The following is a 14,637-nucleotide window of genomic DNA, read 5'->3' on the forward strand; positions in this document are numbered from 1 at the left end:
TGATGCTTAATATGTAATATGTTACCTATTACACTTCCCTCATTCAAGTTGTGCTATAAAGATCCTTTCTCCCCAAATCGATTCAGTATCTATTTTTAATTACTAAGTCTACTACTCTTGTATTGTATGTTAACCGGGGGCCCAGAAACGACGGAGAGGCTCCGTCCCCGCCGCAGCCGCAGTGGTCCACAACCCCACGACGACTACCGCAGTCCACTTCACCCCTCCGCCGCCCCACACCGAACCCATGGTTATTGTGCGGTTCGGCCCCCGGTGGACCCCCCAGGGAACGTCTCACACCAGACGAGTGTAACCCCTATGTTTGCGTGGTAGAGTAATGGTAGTGTACGCGTACGTGGAGAACTTGTTTGCGCAGCAATCGCCGACGTAGAGTAACTGAGGCGGAATAAGGGGAACCAGCCCGCATTCGCCGAGGCAGATGGAAAACCGCATAAAAACCATCCACAGACTAGCCGGTTCACCGGACCTCGACACAAATTCGTGCCGGGGACCGGCGCTCTTTCCCGCCCGGAAAGCCGTGCATCACACCGCACGGCCAACCGGGCGGGCCTACTACTGTTACCTTCAGATTTCTTCTGCAGAAACACATTTCAAAAGCTTCTGTTCTCTATTTGTCTGAGCTGTTCATCGTCCATGTTTCACATATACAGGAACAAACGCTCCAGACATATAATTCCAGAAAAGACTTTCTGAAACTCAGATTTTTATTCGATGTTGACATATTTTTCTTTCTCAGAACAGCTTTTCTTGCAACTGATAGTCTGCATTTTACACCCTACACTGCAATGATCTTGGTTATTATATTGTGAGCGAAATTTTAAAAAAATTAAAACAGTCATCAATTCGATTATTGTTTTGAACACCTCAGCGCTTTTCTAGGCCTGGTCCTGTCGGAGGGGGGACATTCAACAGTTAATTTTTCAGGACAGGACCCATGTCCGGAAAAGCACAGAAATGCTCTTTTCTTAGTCCGCTAGTCCGTGCGTTCATTGTACGCTGACACAAAACAAACCCAAAGTAGATATGCCGCCACCATTCTCAAACGTCGAGCACCCCGTATGACGTTAACAATAAGAGGTCTTAATACGTACACTGCTGTCCGTAAAAACTGCAACACCAGGAAGAATTTTAAATAACAAAATTTTTATCATAGTGTGGCCAATGTATAGCAGCAATAATATGCGTACATGATTACATCGTAGGTATATAAGGGTGCGTAATTTAGTGCACAGAGTTGCCTCCTCTGGAAGCAACACTGGCTTTAACCGCAGTGCATATCGAGGATAACTGTGCTTGGATGACAGAAACCGATGTGTCATTCCACGATGCTTCCGCTCTGTGTCAAAGTTCATCGACTGTAGTAAGTTCATCGATCATAGTGGATGGAGAGTAGAGTCCTGCCTGTGTTTCAGCAATCCATGACCAGTTGTTTTCAATGGGTGAGAGATCAGGACGAAGTGGCCTTGGCAACAGTCGAACCTCTGAATCAGGTAGGTCTGGACAGCACTGGCAACATGCGGCCTTGCGTTATTTTGTTGAAATATGATGTCACGGTTTACCTCGAAGGTAGTGTACAGCCACTGGACCTAATACGTCGTAAATGTAACGCCTGCTGTCCAAATTACCAGAGGTGATCGTGTTAGGTATCCAGTAGCACACATTCTATCACGCCAGATGACAGACTCGAATGATGGTGACAAGTACCGGCAGCATTCGTTCTCCTCGAAGCCTCCACACGAGGATACATCCAGCGCGATGCTATAGGCAAGACCGCGACTCGTCTGAAGAGACGACTTTGAAATACCCGTGAGCCCAGTGTTGCCGTTCGGCGCATCAGTCTCAATTGTCTCTGTTTCAGTGTCAAGGGAAGCAGGGTTGAGGATTTTTTCTGACCGGGCACTGGGTGTTTGTGTTGTCTTCATCATTTCATCATCATCGTCATTCGTGACAGTGGCTAGACAGGACTGTGAAAAAAATTAGACTGTATGAAAATTGTGACTTTGTACGGGCGCTGATGACTGCAGTTGAGGGCCCACACACCAAACATCATCTCCATCAAGGGAAGCCGTAATAATAACCACCGTGCTAACAGTCTGTGTTGATCCAGACGTCGCCACCCTGTCCGTGTGCCGGCCGGTGCGGCCGAGCGGTTCTAGGCGCTTCAGTCTAAAACCGCGCGACCGCTACGATCGCAGGTTCGAATCCTGCCTCGGGCATGGATGTGTGTGATGTCCTTAGGTTAGTTGGGTTTAAGTAGTTCTAAGTTATAGGGGACTGATGTCCTCAGATGTTAAGTCCCATAGTGCTCAGAGCCAATTACCCTGTCCGTGTGGACACCTGTCTTGTTCCAAAGAAGCCCATTCCCTGACTCAAGGTAGGTGACATAGCTGCACAATCCCGCATGTCCGAGCGAGCAATATCACTGTCCCCACAGGCGCTAGTCGCTCGGAGCCGATGAAGACCCTGCACGACGTTATCACCCTCCTAACACATCGCTTCCATATTCGCATGAGAATCATGGGATCCCGCCTATGCGAGCAGCAATATCACGGAAAATAAATCGCAGTCTCGATAGGTCACAATCGTCCCACTGACGAATTTCTACACATGTTGGTAGATGTTTCGCCTTCTGACACGAGGCACGACACTATCTTCCGATAAGAAACCAACAATCACGCACGTCTCGAATGGCAAGGAATACAATTAGTAAACATGACCCATCCAAAATATATAGGGATCACTCTGGATCGTACTCTGGCGTACAAGCAGCGTTTTGAGGATACACGAATGAAGGAGTAAGTTAGTTTAAGTAGTGTGTAAGTCTAGGCACCGAAGAAAAAAATTGTTCAAATGGCTCTGAGCACTATGAGACTTAACATCTGAGGTCATCAGTCCCCTAGAACTTAGAACTACTTAAACCTAATCAACCTAAGGACATCACACACATCCATACCCGAGGCAGGATTCGAACCTGCGACCGTAGCAGTCGCGCGGTTCCGGACTGAAACGCCTAGTATTCCATATTTCAGAGATGGAAGTATGAATCAAAACAAGAAAAAAATGTGCTGTAAATATGGGCTCTAAAGTACATAACTATGAGCACTTGTTCAGTAGAAGAGGTGTTTCACAGTAGCGAAGGTGAGCAAGTGCTCTTAGCTGTTAAGGTAAGCATTTTAGAGCTCTCAAAATATGTTTTTTTAACAAAAAAAGTGGCTCTGGGCACTATGGGACTTAACATCTGAGGCCATCAGTCCCCTACAACTTAGAACTACTTAAACCTAACTAACCTAAGGACATCACACACATCCATGCCCGAGGCAGGATTCGAACCGGCGACCGTAGCGGTCGCGTGGTTTTTTTTTTTTTTAACACCCTTTATACAGAATAGAGATGGCGTTACTCCTATCTGCATTGTGCGGTTGTGCTGAAATGCTAATAACTTGCATATCCAAGCATGTACATTTCACGTCGATCTGGCGTGGCGTTTCTTGCTTGCCGCCTGCATAGTGGTGTTATTTTAATCACCAGCAATGGATTACATCATGATTGCCTTTGTGAGAGCGTTACAAATCTCACAGAAAGTTTGAAGTGGGATACACTTGCAGATAGACGACTCGCTAAACGGAAGGGGCTGCTCACTAGATTCCGAAGTCCGATCTTCGCCGAGGATGTAGAGCATATATTATTACCACCAACTTTCAAACTGCCCAATGATCACCATTCAAAGATAAGGGAAATTAGAGCTCGTACTGAGGCGTTCAGACAGTCGTTTTTCCCGAGCGCAATCCGAGAGTGGAACAGAATGGAGGGAATATGACTTTGGCGCGACTTGTGCCCTCCGCCACACACCGCTTGGTGGCTAGCGGAGTATATACCGGGTGTTAAAAAAGTCAGTATAAATTTGAAAACTGAATAAATCACGGAATAATGTAGATAGAGAGGTACAAATTGACACACATGCTTGGGATGACATGTGGTTTTATTAGAACCAAAAAAACAAAAATACAAAAGTTCAAAAATGTCCGACAGATGGCGCTTCATCTGACGAGAATAGCAATAATTAGCATAACAAAGTAAGACAAAGCAAAGATGATGTTCTTTACAGGAAATGCTCAATATGTCCACCATCATTACTCAACAATAGCTGTAGTCGAGGAATAATGTTGTGAACAGCACTGTAAAGCATGTCCGGAGTGATGGTGAGGCATTGGCGTGGGATGTTGTCTTTCAGCATCCCTAGAGATGTCGGTCGATCACGATACACTTGCGACTTCAGGTAACCCCAAAGCCAATAATCGCACGGACTGAGGTCTGGGGACCTGGGAGGCCAAGCACGACGAAAGTGGCGGCTGAGCACACGATGCCGGCCGGAGTGGCCGTGCGGTTCTAGGCGCTACAGTCTGGAGCCGAGCGACCGCTACGCTCGCAGGTTCGAATCCTGCCTCGGGCATGGATGTGTGTGATGTCCTTAGGTTAGTTAGGTTTAATTAGTTCTAAGTTCTAGGCGACTGATGACCTCAGAAGTTAAGTCGCATAGTTCTCAGAGCAATTTTTTTTTTTTTTGAGCACACGATCATCACCAAACGACGCGCGCAAGATATCTTCCACGCGTCTAGCAATATGGGGTGGAGCGCCATCCTGCATAAACATCGTACGTTCCAGCAGGTGTTTATCAGCCAGGCTGGGGATGATGCGATTCTGTAACATATCGGCGTACCTCTCACCCATCGCGGTAGCAGTTACTGACGTTTTGCTGTCCAGCGCTGTCTGACATTTTGTCAACTTTGTTTGTTTTTGGTTCTAATAAAACCCCATGTTATTCCAAGCATGTGTGTCTTAATTAACCTCTCTATCTACATTATTCCGTGGTTTATTAAGTTTTCAAATTGATACTGACTTTTTGATCACCCGGTATGTAGATCTAGATGTAGATTGGAAAAATGTCATTACTGTTACTACACGTTCATTTGACCGTACATCGATGTATATGCTCGCACCCCCTGCGTGAACTGGGTGGGAAAAAAACGGACAGGTCACATCTGCACAGGTGACCAGTTCGCGAGGTACTCGGTTCGCATCCCGGACGGTCAGACAGCAGGTGGAGGGCGGGCGCGAGGCGCGTGTCGTGATCTGGAGACGCTCCATTGATGGACTTTCTTCCGCTTTCCATTTCGCGGGCGGCGTTACGCTACCTGCGCGGCATACGCGCGACGCCGCGGCGGCGGGCCTTTCACCGCTCAGCTGTCCCGTAGGCGTGGTCTCGGCAGCGGCGCCTTGGCCAACCAGTCCGGGCAGCAGCGGGTGCCGTTGTCGCTGGCGACCCAGTTCTAATGGATGCAACGCGCCGCGAGAGGGGGGCAGTGGCGCGGGAGGGGTCACGGGTGCGTATAAAAGTTGAGCGCACCGCACCACCGTCACATTCACTCGTGGGCTTCCAGCAGTAGCTCGCACCAAGTGGTGAGTTCTGTGCCGTCCAGCTTCTCGTACAGCTCGGCTGGAAGGCGAACCCGGCCCGCTCGCTCGCTTCGGCCATTCCGCCGCCGAGGACTCCGAATTTCAGTGTTGCGATGCTGCGGCCCGGTTCGTCTTGCAGTTTTGCCAGTGCTTTCGATCGCTTAACCGGAACTGCGTTACCGCGAGGGACGATCGTTACGTCACTCGCGACGTGCCTCCGCTGACCCCTTCTGAGCACGATCTTTTTTTGTGTATGACGGTGACGGTACTGGACATCGTCGTTTCGCCGTCGACGGACGGATACTGTTCATCCTACTTTAAATGCGGTTATTGCATTAAGTGTTAATTCCTGTCGCTGGCCACTTGTTCGCACAGGTGTCGGTTCGAAAGTGACCCAGAAAATGTAGGACATCTTATGGGCAAGCCTTCTCGGGGTGCGGTAACTTCCAGTTCGCCGAACTCAGCTGTTGGTCAATTTTTTATTGCGTTCTAGTGAACTAGCACTGCAGTATGTGTAAATTAGTCTGGAGAATTTCGTAACACGAAACGGGATACGATGGACCAATTAACGTGCACCCGATTTTGCTCCACCACGTGTTTAGCGATTGTGAGAAACCTAGTCATATTCTGAGGATCTCCCACCGTTTATTTCGTCCGCAAAACGCATTTCCGGTCAATACGGAATGAGGTTTCGTAGTAGCGGTTTCCGTCTCCTCGGGACAAAAATAAGAGAGAGGGAATCGGGACTTCGAAAAATGTACCCTACACAGTGACCAGATGACAAGTTTCACTCGTCTATTACATCTCTAAGGATATTTATTCGATTTTCTTTGATATCACGTCCAACGAATGCAAAAAACCTGGAGAGAACTTTTTATGTTAGTAGTTCATTTCCACTATCGCAATGACAATCGGGGTAAAGTACAACAGTTTTTGCTCTCGAAATAAAAGAAAAATTTATACTATATGAAATTATAAGCCAACAACATAATACCGAAAAGTACGTGCTTGGCTCAGTCGTTCATATGGGTTCAGAAATACACTTACAGAGTCTAGAACCCCTCTGATGCCAAGTGCGAATATAAAGCTTTTTAAGCTATACGGTGGCTAAAAATGCGTGGCTGCTACGAAAGAAAATAGGTAAGGAACGACCGTCATTTTTCGTAAGAAACCGCCCCGTTATCGCACGGGATAAGCTACAGAGGACTAGAAAACGCAGATCAAAGACGGGCAAAATGCAACTCTGCTATACTGCGCTATTTGAAGGAGACTGCACAAAATTTATCAGAGTAGAAGAGCTAAAGTTCCTTAAGACAGTCTGCATTACTCGGTGAAAAATGAAATGATCGTATGGCGTTCAGGTCGGGAGTCCCCACACGGGGAAATTCGGCCGCCAAGTTGCAAACATTTTAGTTGACGTCACGTTGGGAGACTTGCGTGTCGATGATGATGAAATGATGGTGAAGACGACCAGCTCCCGAGCTTAGAAAATATCCGACCTGGCCAAGAGTCGAACCCAGGCCCCTTACATGACAGTCAGACGCTCTCGCCTCTCGAGGAGAAGGAGATTAGTGTTTAACGTCCCGTCGACAACGAGGTCATTAGAGACGGAGCACAAGCTCGGATTAGGGAAGGACGGGGAAGGAAATCGGCCGTGCCCTTTCGAAGGAACCATCCCGGCATTTGTCTGAAGTGATCTAGGGAAATCACGGAAAACCTAAATCAGAATGGCCGGACGCGGGATTGAACCGTCGTCCTCCCGAATGCGAGTCCAGTGTGCTAACCACTGCGCCACCTCGCTCGGTCTTTCTCTCTCTCTCTCCCCTCTCGGCGAAGGAGGCGAACTGCAGTTGCTGATAGGTACACGGGTGAGAAAGTACAGGATCTTTATTCCAGTACTGTGTACATCATATCTCAAAGGTATGCATAGAGATTACACTGCTTCTTCCTATGGCCTAGAATAGCAGCGTAGTTGTTAGGATACTGAAATGGAGGACTACGGTTTAAATTCGCGTTTGGGTACTGCGATATCGATTTTATTTCCTTTCCCACATTTGTTTTAGGCGAATAGTTTCTTCGCACACGTTTTTTGCTCTGTACCTTTTTGCAGCTGCAGGTTTGTGTAGAATGTGTAATAAAGTGAGCCGCGCGGGATTAGCCGAGCGATCTGGGGCGCTGCAGTCACGGACTGTGCGCCTGGTCCCGGCGGAGGTTCGAGTCCTCCTTCGGGCACGGGTGTATGTGTTTGTCTTTAGGATAATTTAAGTTAAATAGTGTGTAAGGTTAGGGACTGATGACCTTAGCAGTTAAGTCCCATAAGATTTGAACATCTGAGTGAAGTGAGCGTTCGGCTTTGCAGGAGCCATGAGGTACCTGATCATCGTCGCCGCGGCGCTGCACGTGGTTCTGGGAGGCGTGAGCCAGGTGGCAGTGCGCCTGCCCTTCCTCAACCCTGCCGGAGTCACCTACCTGAACGGCCCCGCGCCCGCCGGCCTGGCCGCCGGTCCCGTGGGCTACGCCGCAGCCGGCCCCGCCGCCGTGGGCTACGCCGCCGCCGCCCCCGCCGCCGTGGGCTACGCCGCCGCCGCCCCCGCCGCCGTCGGTTACGCCGCCGCCGCCCCCGCCGCCGTCGGTTACGCCGCCGCCCCCGTGGCCGTGCCCACGGTGCACCACGTGCCCGGCGTGGCCGACGTGCCCGTCACCCGCATCGAGGCGCAGCCCGGCGTCGTGCAGCAGCAGATCGACGTCGCCCACCCGGCCGTGGCCACCCGCAAGTTCGAGGTGCGCCGGCCGGCCATCCAGAAGCAGTTCTACGACATCGAGGAGCGCGTCGTGATCAGGCCCGCGGGCTCCGCTCTGGTGGAGCTGGACGAGCCTACCAGCCGGCTGCAGCGCGGACCCACCGTCGTCAGCCCCGTGGGACCGGGAGCCGCCGTCGCCGCCGGCCCAGCCGTCGCCGCCCCCGCCGCCGTCGCCGCCGGCCCCGCCTACGCTCCGGTCGTGGCCGCCACCCCCGCCCCCGTGTTCGTGTCCTCGACGCCCGCCCCCGTTCTGGGCGCCTACCCCGGCCCGGGCGGCCCCGCCCCCGGAGCTCCCGCGCAGTTCGAGAGCGACGACTCGATCTCGGTAGAGAACCCCGAGTTCTCGGCTAGGGCCGCGGCAGCCGCCCAGCAGCAGTACGAGTCGCAGCAGCGCGCGGCCGCCGCCCAGCAGCAGTACGAGGCTCAGCAGCGCGCAGCTGCTCAGCAGCAGCAGTACGAGGCCCAGCAGCGCGCGGCGGCTCAGCAGCAGCAGTACGAGGCCCAGCAGCGCGCGGCCGCGCAGCAGCAGCAGCAGCAGCAGCAGCAGCAGTACGAGGCCCAGCAGCGCGCCGCCGCAGCCGCCCAGCACCAGGCCGCCGGCCCCCTGCCGTCGCCGCAGCCCGAGATCCGCACCAACGGCGCCCCCCTGGAGCAGATCGCGCGCGCTCAGCCGCTGGCCGGCCCCGACGTGGTGCCGTCCCTGCGCTCCATCCACCCCGAGGAGAACCAGGCTAACCAGCAGCGCCTCATCCAGCTGCTGACGGCGCGCGGCGGCGTTACCGAGGTGGGCTTCGGCCGCGCCGGACCCGCCGGCGCTCCCGTGGGCGACGCGGGCAACGTGCGCGCGCGCGTGCTGTCCGCCACGCCCGCGCCGGCCTTCGCCGCCCCCGCAGGTGAGCGCGTCTCCACCCGGCGCGTCGTCGTGTCCCGTCCCATCGAGACCCTGCAGGAAGTCGACGTGATCGAGCCCGTCACCAAGCTGCACCGCGTCGCCGTCAACACGCCCACGGTGTTCAAGACGCTGCGCCAGGACATCGCCAGGGTGCCCACCACGGTGCCCGTGCTGGGCAAGACCATCGCCCACGCCGCCGTGCCCGTCGGTCTCTACCACTGAGCGTGCCTCCCACTGCCGCCGCAACCTCACACACCACACGGCGGTCTTTCACTTCCCTCTTCCGAATACTCCCAGACGGCCACAGCACACACTCGTGTGCGGAGACGCATTTCCTTTTCTGTAGTAACACCGAGATCTAATGAAAATCACTACACGAGAAACATTCCCTGACAACTGAATCTCTTTCGCTAAATCTGCCAGTCTCGCGCGTAGCAATCTATACGAGTCAGTATAAAGATCTTCCTCGAAGACCGTAAGTCGACACTACAATTCTACTAAGGAAAAATCCGCAGCCTCCAATATCTGAAGTCTGCCGAGATTTTCTCCTCCTTTTTTCTCTTCGACTGTAATGTCCCAGGCGTCAGAGCATCTGTCGTTCCCCTCTCCTACACACACACACACACACACACACACACACACACACTATCGCCAAACCTTGCCATGTCGATTCGTCGCGCTTTTCTTGCCCACTGTGGATCCGCTAAATGCAGCAACTGTTCTGGGAGTACTGTATGTACTATTTCACTGTGCCTACAAAAATATTCTAGCTCTTCCTTTATACAGACCTACTTATTGTAAATTCTTCACACTACGCCCGTCTCGAACCTTTTTCGCGTTAAGTTCCCCCAGCATCACCGTAAGTAGGAAAAAAAAATATTCTTACCAGTTTTAATATCTGTGTGAATGCGTGTCAAACTTTTTTTACTGCACAACACATGAGAACGATACTGAAGTGATATTAGTGTTTATTTATATACATTACAATGAAAATAAAGCAAATTTGTGACTATCTGTGTTAGAATTTTATTCACCCTGCCACATTCCTTATCCGGCATCCCATATTTTTTGTCTAAGTCAAATGTATATGCATAATGCTAAAATAATAAATCACTTGCAGATTTCTCCTTTACTACATTACTGACAGAACAAACTATGGCTACCTAAATAACCCGTTATTCGTTGCCAGATTATTCTCTTTCACCATTCCTGCTTTACGACAGCTCAGTTTACTGCAGACTTTTGACATAAAACGTGCAAGAGCATTCTCAGAACCTGCTGGTAATGCGCATACGATCGCCGAAAGTAAGGTGAGTAGCACAAATTTTTGGTGGAAATTAGTAAGTCAGTTGTTTTCTCTGCTGAAGGTGTTTGCTCTGATCACCTAGTTCGCCTATTTCTTTAAACCAGATACCAGTAACGGTAAAACATTTTTTGCAGAGTAAAATGACAATCAACGCCAGTGAACCTAAAATCCTTTACTATTTTGTTCCAAGCTGCAAAACTTACTGCTATCGAAGACTACTTAGTGAGCACACTAGCTTCCAATGTTTTTCATTTATTTATTCGTATGGCTCAGGTGCAGTTTAAAAATATAGGTGTATGACGTTAGTATATGTATATAACAAGAACGCAGAAAGACAAAACTACATATAAAACTAACTAAATGTCAATATCTAAGTTCCTAATCAATATAAGAGCTATATCATCAGCTTTCATGAGGTCGCTCCAGCTCCCCTGATAGGAACCCAAGGGGCATTCATCTTTAATGTGCTTGATTGTCTAGTACGGAGGCCCACTGTCACAAATCGGAGACTCTGTAGCACCCTAATTGTAAAGAGAGTCTGCACATCGTCCATGCCCAGTCCGAGCTCTTCAATTTGACCCATAGTTTTCTGTAGAGTTCTGTGTCAGCAGCATCACAATTATACTTTCGGAACCACTCACGCTCTTCAGGATTTTCAATAAGTTGACAGTTCTGATCCCACAGGTCCCTCATACCGGTATTACTGGCCACTAGAGTTGCTTAACGTAACGGTGGGTTTCTTGAACGGAGTCTACTTCGTCTGAAGCTCCTCATGTCATTCCACACAATTTTTGAATACTATTGTTACGAGTTTTTATCTTGAGAGAAGCATTATCAAAAGATTTTCTGTGTAAAAGAAAGCGGTCAAAGGTGACACCAAGGTACTTAGGGAACTAGTTATGGCAAAGAGTGTTTCCGTTAAGCTTCACTCTGAGCTCCGCGTTAGCTTGTTTGTTGTTCTAAAATAGGATCTCGTAACGGCTAGATCTTCTGTAAGAATTGTCTACGCGTCTCCAAGATCCTTGATTCTATAAGCAAGAGCTATATCGTCCGCGTAGCAGAATTTTGTTGATCGGGTATTGAGGAGATCAGAGATACATGGGCTAAGACGGTGCCCTGTGGTAGACCATTACTCAATTTCCTCTCTTTGCTCACATTTTCTAGCAATAAAACACCGAAATATCTATTTTTTATCATGGTGTTGATGAGAGTTACAGTTTTTCGGCATCGTATTGTTTTTAGTAATTTGTATATTGTCCCTTTTCTCTAGACTGTGTCACATGCGACGGTTGGGTCTATGAACGCGACATATGTCTTCACGTTTTCTTGGAAACCAGCCTCCATGAAAGTTGTTAGGGCCAGTATCTGGTCACAGCAACTTTCCTGTGGCCTGAAAGTCACTTGCTCAGCTGGGATATGTTCCAGAACGAAGTAGCTAATTCTATTATAAATGAGCCCCTGCAAGAGTTTATGAGTACAGCTCAAAAGGGAAACTGGTCTGAAACTTTCAGGGTGGTCAGTTGGTTTACATGGTTTCAAAATTACAACCATTTTTCCTCTCTTTCGCCCGTTGGACAGTGATCCACTATCTAGGATGCTGGAGAAGAGGTAGACCGTCTATTATTTTCCACCATTACCCATGTTACCGTTACCCATGCTTCCAATGGTAATCAGACAGGTGTGGTGCAGTCTCATTTGCGGTGCAGCTCTAAAAGGCTGGATTCGAATTCTATGGTCCAAAACTATCTCTAGGTTCAAGTTCCATTCTTGAATTATTTGAAAGCTGGTTAAGTCCAGTTGTCGCATGCTGTCCTACACTAAAAGACAAACAAATGCTTTAGCCGGTTTTTCTGCCCTTTTGAAGAATGAATTATATTGAACACGGAATTCAATAAGAATGATCTTGCAGTAATATCAACTAATCATTACAGATGAAAGGATCTGGATGCGAACAACTCCTCGTGGAAAATATTCGAGGTCAAGCTGTTTGCCTTCGCTAGATAAGCTGTTGTCCGTTCCCGCGCTGTCGTAATACTGCTCGAAGCTATGTTGTCTGAGTGAACTGGGAGCCGGGGAAACAGGTTCGATCCCAGCACTGCTCACTCCAAGAGAAAGGCACACTACCGGGGCCCCAGGTCGTGCATATTGGCTCAGGAGCACGCGCTAGGCGTGGCTTAGTGACCTGACTGGTTTTGTCTGCATCAAGGCCCTTCGTCTTGTTTTTTTACGTAAACTTGCAAACTAACTCATTAAAGTTACGGTAGACCTCCTGTTTTCTGTTGCACACGTTATCAGTAATTGTTCGTACTTTCACAGTGGGGGCTAAGTCTAGCAATACACTTCTAGAAATCGACAACGATACTGAGTAACTGTTTTGGAGTGGCCTACCTCCAGATAAGTCTTTGGATCAGTATTGACGACTGTTGTAGCTATGTGTGAGGCTTATATTTTAGAACTTGGCGTTTCAAACGATTCACATAATATACACTAATGAACCAAAATATTATGACCATCTGCTTAACACAGTGTAGATCCTCCTGCGTCACCAAATACAGCAGTAATTCTGCGTGGCATGGATTCGACAACTCCTTGTTAGGTTTTCGCAAGTAAGAGGCGCTATATATCTACGCACATGTCACACACTTCCCTAAAATTAAGTAACAATGTGCGCTGAACGACGTACTCCGAAATAATTGTACTCTGTTGTCAGACCTGACCTACCACAGATCACCACCTATATTGCTTTACATAGCGGAAAAGCTTACGCCCCCACGTTCTGTGGTGATACGTGGACGTCCAATATCCTGTCGTCTAACCGCGGTCTCAACGTACTTCAACCACTTTCCATAGATGTTCACGACAGTAGCAGCTTCGCTGCTTTCGTGATGTTCGTTCGCAGAAGCCGTAACAAGACGCCCCTTGTCAAAGTCGCTTATGTCAGAGGGTTTCCCTATTTGTGACCCGTATCTTCGCTAGAACGATTTCCTCTACGTCTCTGCTCCTCTTACGTACGAGGGCCGATCGACAAAGACTTAGACTACACTACTGGCCATTAAAATTGCTGCACCAAGAAGAAATGCAGATGATAAACGGGTATTCGTTGGACAAATATATTATACTATAACTGACATGTGATTACATTTCCACACAATTTGGGTGCATAGATCCTGAGAAATCGGTACCCAGAACAACCACCTCTGGCCGTAATAACGGCATTGTTACGCCTGGGCATTGAGCCAAACAGAGCTTGGATGGCGTATACAGGTACAGCTGCCCACGCAGCTTCAACACGATACCACAGTTCATCAAGGGTAGTGACTGGCGTATTGTGACGAGCCAGTTGCTCGGCCCCCATTGACCAGACGTCTTCAGTTGGTGAGAGATCTAGTGAATGTGCTGGCCAGGGCAGTAGTCGAACATTTTCTGTATCCAGAAAGGCCCGTACAGGACCTGCAACATGCGGTCGTGCATTATCCTGCTGAAATGTAGGGTTTCGCAGGGATCGAATGAAGGGTAGAGCCACAGGTCGTAACACATCTGAAATGTAACGTCCACTGTTCAAAGTGCCGTCAACGCGAACAAGAGGTGGCCGAGATGTGTAACCAATGGCAACTCATACCATCACGACGGGTGATACGCCAGTATGGCGATTACGAATACAGGCTTCCAATGTGCGTTCATCGCGATGTCGCCAAACACGGATGCGACCATCATGATGCTGTAAACAGAACCTTTATTCATCCGAAAAAATGACGTTTTGCCATTCGTGCACCCAGGTTCGTCGTTGAGTACACCATCGCAGGCGCTCCTGTCTGTCAAGGGTAACTGCAGCCACGGTCTCCGAGCTGATAGTCCATGCTGCTGCAAACGTCGCCGAACTGTTCGTGCATATGGTTGTTGTCTTGCAAACGTCCCCATCTGCTGACTCAGGGATCTAGACGTGGCTGCACGATCCGTTACAGACATGCGGTTAAGATGCCTGTCATCTCGACTGCTAGTGATACGAGGCCGTTGGGATCCAGCACGGCGTTCCGTATTACCCTCCTGAACCCACCGATTCCATATTCTGCTAACAGTCATTGGATCTCGACCAACGCGAGCACCAATGTCGCGATACGATGAACCGCAATCGCGATAGGACACAATCCGACCTTTATCAAAGT

At 49.5% G+C, this 14,637-nt stretch overlaps 1 protein-coding gene across 1 annotated transcript; it reads left to right on the top strand.

The window, feature by feature from the left end:
- The first annotated feature begins 5,341 nt into the window (after positions 1-5,341).
- On the top strand, positions 5,342-10,180 carry LOC126183327 (uncharacterized). Its single transcript, XM_049925189.1, has 2 exons — positions 5,342-5,478; positions 7,835-10,180. Exon 2 carries the CDS (start codon positions 7,840-7,842, stop codon positions 9,388-9,390), a length of 1,551 nt encoding a protein of 516 aa, XP_049781146.1. The 5' UTR covers positions 5,342-5,478; positions 7,835-7,839; the 3' UTR covers positions 9,391-10,180.
- The last annotated feature ends 4,457 nt before the right edge of the window (positions 10,181-14,637 follow it).

This window comes from Schistocerca cancellata, chromosome 4, assembly GCF_023864275.1.
Source record: "Schistocerca cancellata isolate TAMUIC-IGC-003103 chromosome 4, iqSchCanc2.1, whole genome shotgun sequence".
NCBI lineage: Eukaryota > Metazoa > Arthropoda > Insecta > Orthoptera > Acrididae > Schistocerca > Schistocerca cancellata.

Coding starts and splice junctions, on each gene's coding strand:
- LOC126183327 (XM_049925189.1), top strand. CDS start 7,840: ATGAGGTACCTGATCATCGTCGCCGCGGCGCTGCACGTGGTTCTGGGA.